General features: G+C 35.2%; 1 protein-coding gene across 1 annotated transcript; it reads right to left on the reverse strand.

Annotated features, from left to right (window-relative positions):
- Positions 1 to 1,478: 1,478 nt before the first annotated feature.
- LOC116015014 (protein SRG1) lies at positions 1,479 to 5,231 on the reverse strand. The gene is made up of 4 exons (XM_031254997.1): positions 4,874 to 5,231; positions 3,872 to 4,119; positions 2,633 to 2,963; positions 1,479 to 1,957 (listed from the first exon to the last, which is right to left on the reverse strand). The coding sequence occupies exons 1-4, from the start codon at positions 5,141 to 5,143 to the stop codon at positions 1,706 to 1,708; spliced, it is 1,101 nt and encodes a 366-aa protein (XP_031110857.1). The 5' UTR covers positions 5,144 to 5,231; the 3' UTR covers positions 1,479 to 1,705.
- Between the last annotated feature and the right edge of the window lie 4,572 nt (positions 5,232 to 9,803).

Raw genomic sequence — 9,803 nt, forward strand, 5'->3', positions numbered from 1 at the left:
TTAGCCCGGCGCATCTTAAGTTTCAACAACTAACGCACCTTAAGCACACAAATCACGCACCTTAAAAAGGAAAATCACGCACCTAAAACTTTAGATTGACACACTTAAGTTTTCCAACACCTGACGCACCTTAAGACACACAGTACAAAAACCACTCACCTTAAGTACAAAACCCACGCATCTTAAGAAGGAAAAATCACATACCTTAAATTTGACCTAGATGCAAAAAGACCAAATTGTCACCGCAAGTTTTTTAATCACTGTTAATCCTGGACATTGATTTAGGCAATATCAATTGCTCATATTTAACCACACAACCGCACTTGAGGTAGCCAACCGAGTACAGGAATGAAAGAATTTTTTGTTTTTTTAAAAGTTGGGCTATTTTAATAAATTTTCTAACTTTGAAATGTACAATTTTTACACTACAAATGCACAATTTCTCTACTAAGTCCATCAATTTCATACTACAAGTGCACAAAGTTATACTATGCGTGTGAAAAAATGCAACGACGCAAATCTCTTTGCATGTTTTATCTCTGCACCTTTTTTCACTTGATCTCATCCATATATATATATATATATATATATATATATATATATATATATATATATATATATAATATTCAATTTCCATCCAGATTTAAACTAAATCTAATTTGAAATAATTTGAGACTGAAAGTGAACTGTGGATGATCGAATGTGCGAAGAGAACTTCTGGAGACCCTTCGCTTTCATGATAGACAGCATGCCAGCAGTTTGCAGATTCGGATAAGAAATAAGGATAAGCATTGAATACCCAAATAAGCTTAATTGGTAGATCAAAGCTGAGTACAAACAAAATTAAAAATTTAGAGATGGGAGAGGACAACAATTTTTTATTTTAAATAAATAAATAAAAGGAGGGAGTTTTAAAGATCTGGACAAATAAAGTCAAAGATGGCATCAATCAATATATATATAAATGGATGGATGAGTTAGAAACTTTTCTTCATCAATGATACATAGTGTTTTTGCTTTATGGAAAAGTATGTGGTTGTTAATTATTTAAAAGTTAGGGTGAAACTCGTTTTGTGATTCAACAGTTAAAGGTCGAAAGCTAATTTAGGTTGTTCATGGCAAATCAGCTCAATCTAATAAGGTAAATAGATAGCTCCCACAAGGAGTAAAATTTAGAATCTTGTGATTATCGAGTCAAATGTCTGATCAACTTGAGTAGAATTGTCTGATGTATAGTGTATTGATTACTTAATTGGTAAATTACATCTATCCCAGCTTTCCAACTTGCACAGTGTTTTTGCTTTAGGGAAAAGTATACGGTTGTTATTTGAAAGTTTTGGGTGAAACTTTTTTTGTGATTCAGCCGACAAAGGACGTAAACTAGTTTAAGTTGTTCATAGCAAATCAGCTCAATCCAATAAGGCAAATAGACACTCCCACAAAGAGTAAAATTTAAAACTTGTGTTTACCGAGCCAAATATCCAATCAACTTGACTGAGATTATCCGATGCATAGTGTCTTGATTACTTAATTGGTAAATTACATCTATCTCCCAGCTTTCCAACTTGCATTATTTCCAGTACATATACAGTTCCAAGTGTGAACTGTATATATAGTTCATGTAAGTGGAAGCTAAGTGTTGAACTACATTAATGACATTATGTTACGAATAGGGCAACAATTGTGAGATTAGTTATTACAGTAGTTAATTATTAATCTTGGCAAATTCCAAGGTTTTCTTGCCTTGAAGCTTGTTGGTAACATAATGTCTGCTGTAATCTCCATGATTATATCTTCTGTACTTGGAGGGGTTGTTGCTTTCATCCACTAATTCTGGCATTGGCCCCACCTCTATTTCATAGCTTGGGGCATAAAATGTGACAATTGAGAGCCTGTCCTTTTCTTTGTCTGTCACTGCTCTATGCTCCACACTCTTGTATCTTCCATTTGTTAGAACCTATATGTTCACAATTTTGACAATGGAATCATTAAACACAAAAATGTCAAAAAGAATGGGCTTTCTTCTCTTGGAAGAGATTATGAGAGGTAACTTTATTACCCAAAAAAAAAGAGGGTATATGCATGTATTGGAAGGGGATGTATTAATATACTTTAACCTACTGTAGGTCTGTAGTATCTGTTCAACAATAATATCAACCCTGATTGGGAAGAGACTCGGGCTTAACTTTTAGCCTTTGCAAAATATACCCCTAACTTTAATTACAATAAAAAAAATTGTTATTTTCGTCCCTAGAGCAACGGAACTGTGAAGCTCTTCAACTCATATTCTACGTTAAGTTTTGGTAAAAATCACATATCAATGTGTTTTCGTTGCTAACGGAGGTTCACGATTTCAATGTTCAAAGGACAAAAACCACAACTTTTTGGTAAAGTTAGGGATGTATTCTGCAATAACTTAAAGATAGGGCCTAAAATGACTATCGAGCTGCATAAATTGAGGGACTAAAATAATATTTTTCTTGCCCACAAAAGACGAAATTCCTCAGCTCCGTCCTCAGAACCTTCACACCCGACCCGACATGATGGTGTAGAGGTAAATCACAATGAAAGAAGGCTCAGTAGTGCTAGGTGCCCACAAATCATATTTTTCCCAAGGATATATGTATATTACCTCTATGGTGTCTCCAATATTGATGACAAGGGCATTTGGGATGGGCTGAACAGGAATCCAAGCATTGTCCTTGAGTATCTGAAGTCCAACTGAGTTGCTGCACTTTCCCTGTTGTAACACTGTAATGGCACTTCCATCAGAGTGGGGGCTGAGCCCTAACACAAGGTCTGGTCTGGGGCATGGTGGGTAATAGTTCATCCTTACTGCTTGTACAGCCACTCCAAACATTTCTTCAAACACATCCCCACCCAACCCTAAGCTTGTGGCTATGTATTTCAACAATTTCTTGCATAGTTTCCTTATTTCTCTTGAGTATGCCTCCACTGTTTCACTGCACCATATCAGAGTAGTCAACAAAACATCAATGTTTTGGTCCTCCTAGGTTGAATATGTTGTCATTACCATGTGTAATTTGTATGTGCTAAATTTCTTTTCTTTGGTACATCTAAAATGCAACATAAACATGTAATCTTTCGTAAAACAAATTAAATTGAAGACTTATATAGTACCAAGACCATGGTTTTTATTTAGAGTTTGGTAGATAAGAAAGTTTGAAAATGAACCAGTTTAGGTTGCACAGAGCTGACAAGTTCAAACAAAAAAGGTCAAAGAGATAAACCAGTTTAAGTTGCATATAGCTGGTTCAAATCAAGAAGACTAATAGGAGGCTGAGAGTCGAACTTGTAAATTGTTGTTACCAAATCAACGACTTAGCCAACTTGACTAGAATTGCCCCGAAACGCGATTAGTTGACATGTGGATATCTTATTCTAATAACCAAATTCTTTTTCCAGGTAACTAAGAACGTGAAACTTCTATCTAATTACTTTAATTTGTTGTCTTTTAGTTCCCTTTGTTGTTTACTTATATCAAGTTTAAACAAATAGATGCTTCTGAAATAATTTTTCAAAGAATTTATTTGTTTAGTAACATCAAACATGTTAATTAATTTTTCGGTAAAAGTTATTCCCAACAAAAACTTTTTAGAAATTACTTTCACATGAATTTAATTTATCGAAAAACACCCAACTTATGCATGTTATAGTGCTTGATTTGACACACAACATATATAAAAGTAAAGCTACCAAATGAGCATTGAACAACAGTTGGATTTTTACCTAAAACAGGTTAAGTATAAACATGTACTCCTCCATATATTGAAATGGACAAGGCAAAATCATGTGCAATCCGTAGGTTTTTAACCTATTCACATGCAAACAAAGCTAATTAAGGTAGTACCTGAAAGCAGCTGGCTTTGTGGGCCAGAGTTTAGGGTTTCTACTGTATTGGGGCTCTAGTCCAAGTGCAAACATGTTGCACCAATCAAGCTTTTGCTCCTCAGAGAAAACAAATGCTTGCCCATATCCCTGCACAGTTCCAGGAGCCATTGGATATTTCTGCTTCTCCTCCAAAGGCATCATGAAAAACTCCATAGCCATTCTCTCCATGCTTTCCAGCAAGCTCACCTCAACCCCATGATTTATCACCTCCAACAAATAAATAAATAAATGGTTTTAGAGTTGTTGAACATATAACATGCAAAATCAGTTTGAGGCAGAACACATCTCTCAATTTGTCGTTATCAAAACAGTCAAAAGGCCCTATATTCGAACTTTGTTAGAATGCAGCGCTTACTACTATGCCAAAAGCTGGTCCTGTTTGGTAAAATATTGACTGATTTTATCAGACAATTTTGACTTATTTGACTACTATTAGCTGTTTGACTTGATTAAAAAAATCAATACAAGTGTTTGGTTAATAAGCTTTTTGTAACTCCAAGATGCTAAAATTCAAAACGCTACTCAAAACAATTTTTTTTAAAAAGAAATTATACCAAATAGCTATCAACTAACAGTAAATTTATCAAACACCTTTCTACAATCAGCTAATGTTATCAACTAGTCATACTCTCTAATCCAATCAGCTAACAACTATCCGCTAACAGTCATTTACCAAGCAACGTGGCCATAGTTTTTTGTGTAAGTGGTAAGCACTTGATCTCATCCCACATAAGTGAGGACCGTATAGCATATAATATACAAAATATAAATGTATAACACCACAAGAAAACAAAAAAAAAAAAAAAAAAAAAAAAAGAATTGTTTGTTGAGACAGGGCAGCTGTTTCAATTAGTATAGATACTACTATACTCTAAGATTCATGAAAGCATATTAACTTAATTAGTAACCCATATAGATAGTATTTATGAAGAAGAAAGAAGCAATAATAAATTAATAATACCTGAAAAAATCCCCATTCTTGACAAGCAAGGGTGAGGTTGGATAGTTCAGAGAGGAAGTCTTGAGAACTGTTGTTGTTTTCGTTGAAGAGTTTGGATAAATCTATGACTGGGATTTTAAGGTCACATGAAGGAGGAGTAGTACTGAGTGTTGGTCTTTCTGTCATGTTCCTAACAAACCTTTCAGGAATATAAGATGGCTTAGTCTTCCCCAATTCTTGGACATCATCAATGTGGCCAACCTTGATAGGAAAACTTGGTGCTGGAGACATTATTAATTATACAGAGTATGTAGTTGTGTGTTTGTATTTGGGATTTTGGGTAGCTCTGATTTGCAATATAATAATGGGGGAAGTGGGGGTTGAGAACTCTATAATTTATAGAGCTACTTAGTATGTATGCGTAGGTAATACATTCACGTGGCGGTTTATAAATATCTTATACATAAACATTAAAATATGTTACTGCCCTCGTAATATGTATTATATATATATATACGCTATTTTTTCCATACTTTGTTTTAGTACTTGATTAGAATGCAGTATATGTTTATAATTATCTTCTCAACTTACTAAAGCACAAAGAGTCAATATCATCTCCACTGAGACTCAAACCCACAACCTCTCAACTTGCTTAATTATTTATTTTTTAAAAGTATATGTTTTAATAAGAGGATTGAATTACAAATGCAATTCCAAGGTTGAAGGTTCAAGGCCATGTTAAAGAGTTCTAGGGTAAGTCTCTTCTTGAGTAAGAGTCAAACTCTAAGTTTGCAATGTGAATTAATCTTGTAGTTGTGAAAATATCAGAGGTAGTAGGCTAAAAACAGTCTATTTTTGAGTTCCCTTAAGCCATGCAAATTACGAAATAATAAGAATACATACTCTTCTTTTAATACTATTGACTCTGTTACAATATAGCATCTGTTCTGTTACAATCAACCCGACAGACGCCTAACAGAATCGCCTCAATTGAGCTCTATATGAAAGAGATGTGACAAAAGTACTCTCACCATGTCACAAATTTCATGTTCTGTCATATTTGCTCAGAAATTCCTAAAAATTAAATATTGATGAATTGAGCATCATATTCTACCGAACTAAATGAGATTCAAGAAAACCATTATAAATATGATATTATAAAGGAATAAGGTTCAAATTGGTCACTGAACGTAACTTGAAAATGCAATTAAGCCACTGAACCAAAAAAAGTACAATTAGGTCACTGTCCACGTTCGCTCCGGGAGGCACAAAAACTGGCCCAGGAGGAATTATCACTAGTAGAAATTGACCCCAGGTTCTCCTGAAACTCCTCCCCACAAAGAGAGCTCACTTGCCACTTGAGCTACCCCATTGGGTTGATATATAGTACATAGATGATAAGCCATGAAATGGCTTATAATTCTGCTTCATATATGCTTGATTTTTCTTGAAATGTTAGGGGAGTATGGTGGAACAATGTTTAATTTGATGTGTTTGTGATTGTAGGAAGAAAAGGTTGGGCCTGAGCTTGCACAAGCTGAAAAAAAATGACAACTCTGGAAGATATCAAGATAAAAAAAAGGGCAAAATAGAGGCTCGAGAGCATGGCATGGAGCAAAGGAGTGAAGTCCATGTCCAAAGTGGCTTCTAGAGGTGGTCACGGTGGACTTCGCATCGTGAACTCCCCCGTGACCACAATGGGCAGCTTTCAGATGTTAGGCTCACGTTGTGACCACCAACGTGAGGGCCTAACATCCGCAAACTGGCCTGGCACTTCACAATGGAAGTGGTCCATTGTGACTTGCTAGACCAGCTTATAGGTTCTAGGGGGTCACGCTGGCAATCACGCCTTGATCACCAGCGTGAACCCTGGAACCCGAAAATTGGTATAGGGAGTCACGATGACCCTCACACCATGAGTGTTTCCTACGACTACTGAACGTGAACACTTTTCATTTTTTAGTTTCTCTCTCTAGGTTTTCTTCCATAGAAACTCTCCCAAACACTTCTACATTGTAATCCATCAACATCCTTGAAGATCTAGAGGAAGAATTCAATTTGTAATTACATTTCAACATCAAATTTCAGATTTGGTCTTTCAATTTCAATCATCAAGCTAAGTTCCTCTCTATCAATTTTTGCATTTTATTTTCCTTGTGGTTGTGATTACAATGTTCATTACTTCAATTGATTCTTTGATTTTCATTTCAATCATGAGTAGCTAAACATCTCTAGGGATTTGGATTGAATTTTCTTGTATGGATGCTTATGTGAATTGAATTGCAAAATTAGGTTGTGCAATGACTTGATGATGAATTTTATTATGACATTGGTGAATTTTATAGACTTTTATCTAGTTAGGGCCTAACTATTCAAGTGGTGGAAGGATTAGGTGTTTCTCCTATGAGAATAGGGCCTCACCATAGCTATACCTCTCACATTTCCATCTCACCTTTGAGAAAATGGAGTTGGAAGGAAATGAGCACACAAAGTGTTTGCTTAAATGTCTCACCTTGCCTAGTTTCCATGAGAATAGGACTATGGAATAGGTGATAGTCCTAACGTCCACAAGAGTGGCGTTGGAACCATTCCATTTTCTCAAATTCATCATTGATCATTGCATTGCTTAAAACTTAGGACACGCATGAGCATCTTTGCAAGGGTTATTATATGATCCAAATCTCCCTTTTATTCATTGTCTTTTACTCAATTACTTGTTACCTTTGTTAATTGTCACTACATGCATTCACCTATTCTCTTTGGGTTAGCTCTCAAACACTTAATGCACGTGTGCTTGAACCCTCTCTACAAAACACAATTTTCAATAAACAATATATAGTTTAGGAAGCATCTGTGGTAGTTCCCAATTCAACCTTTTCCGACACTAGAGGTGTGCCTGCTGACCTCTCACATTAGGAGGCTGGACTCATTTGAATGGGAGGTGAGCTTGAAGCATCCTCTCAACTACCATATTTACTTGTCACATTAGTGTAAACACATGGCACAATCAACTTGATTACTTTGTGGATAGCTAGGTACTACGTACCTCTCATGAGCGAGATTCTCGACATGTGTTCTCATGTGTATTCTTAGAAAAACAAAATTAACTCCTAGGGGTAGGGAGCGGGGGAGGGGGGCTTTTTAACTTAGATCCTAGCAGAGTATTCTTAGTACCTCCTGACATGTTAACAGTCGACCTAATACATTCAACAAATCATATGTACTAAGGAATTGACAATTGTGATTATTACTTCAAAAAATCCTAACCAACCATGAGTTATTAGAGTTTAGCAATTGTGATTATTACTTCAAAATATCCTAACCAACCATGAGTTCTCCCATGATGGATCTAAGTTTAGCAGTTGTGATTATATTATTACTTCAAAAAATCATTACCCTACAATGAAATCTTAGCATCCGCACCAACATAACTCTATCACTAACAATCACCCAAAATCATAACCAACCATGAGTTATTAGAGTAGTGAATGCAAAAATTTCAAACTAGAGTGTAGGGTCCATTATGAGCAGTATTAGTAAAGTTTTCTAATATTGCAATCTTATTCTCTCTTTATCCATACAATTCTTTCATACTTGCAGACATTACTAGCATATCAATATGAATACAAGTTACTACTATTGTGTCTATATCTTTACAATTCTAATTAACTCATTCTCAAATTATTATTATTATTATTATTATTATTATTATAAAACTTATTATTAAAAAGAAAAAGTACACGCAGCATGACAAAAAAGTCAACAATTGAAAATTTGCAATTACTATTTACATTAATATATATATATATATATATATATATATATATATATATATATATATATATATATAGGGTTGCACTCTCGTGCGAACTCTCGCCCGGGTAGGAAATGAGAACGCTCCACAGCCGTCCACGTGTCCAGATCAACGAATCAGATGCAATTTTAAAAAAATGACGCGGTGGCATTTTCGTAAATAACTAAAACTTTGGTGCACCTAGTTTCACTTACAAGTGCACCTATTTTCACTTACAAGTGCAAGTAATTTACCTTGTTAATATTCATGCAACTATTTTCGCAAATATTTTCACTTACAAATGCAAGTAATTTACCTTGTTAATATTGATGCACCTGGGTGCAACCTAGGTGCACCTAGTTTTAGCATAGGTTGCACCTAGTTTTAACATTAGGTGCACCTAGTATTGATGCTCACTGTACAATTCACTTGCACCTGTAATACATTTTACTTGCATCTGCAATACATTTACTTGCACTTGTGCAACTAATTTACTTTGTTAACATTCATGCACCTGGTTGCAACCTATGTGCACCTAGTTATAACATTAAGTGCACCTAGTTATAACATTAGGTGCACTTAGTATTGATGTTCATTGTACAATTTACTTGCACTGGTAATACATTTTACTTGCACGTGTGCGCCTATTTTCACTTGCAGGTGCAAGTAATTTACCTTGTTAACATTTATGCACCTGGGTGCACCTAGTTATAACATGACGTGCACCTAGTTATAACGTTAGGTGCAACTACATTCCGGACACGTGTCGCGCTGTGATTCGTCCGCATTTCTCTCCTGGGTGGCTAGTACGCATTTGAACGCGATCCTATATATATATATATATATATATATATATATATGAAATATGGAGTGGACAAAATTGAAATGATTTGGGCTGCAGGGGTTAAATGAGCCTTATTACCCTCCCAGAGACAGCCTAGTAAACAAAACTAAAGAGCACTGAAGCAAATAAAATTGTCATTTTTATAAATTATATAGAAACATAGTCACATATATGATGGATCTGCACACCCTGCAGATTATTATTATTGCAATTTACCATGGTAATTTCCCCATCCTGGGCATGCATTAATGTGCCATATATTTGTAGCTTTTTATTTGGCTTATTATATGTACTTCATTTGAGCATACAAAAAT

The sequence above is a fragment of the Ipomoea triloba genome, chromosome 4 (assembly GCF_003576645.1).
Source record: "Ipomoea triloba cultivar NCNSP0323 chromosome 4, ASM357664v1".
NCBI classification, from domain to species: Eukaryota; Viridiplantae; Streptophyta; class Magnoliopsida; order Solanales; family Convolvulaceae; genus Ipomoea; species Ipomoea triloba.

Coding starts and splice junctions, on each gene's coding strand:
- LOC116015014 (XM_031254997.1), bottom strand. CDS start 5,143: ATGTCTCCAGCACCAAGTTTTCCTATCAAGGTTGGCCACATTGATGAT. Junction 2,964..3,871: donor ACAAAGCCAGCTGCTTTCAG/GTACTACCTTAA, acceptor GATATGGTGCAG/TGAAACAGTGGAGGCATACT. Junction 1,958..2,632: donor ATATTGGAGACACCATAGAG/GTAATATACATA, acceptor GTGAACATATAG/GTTCTAACAAATGGAAGATA.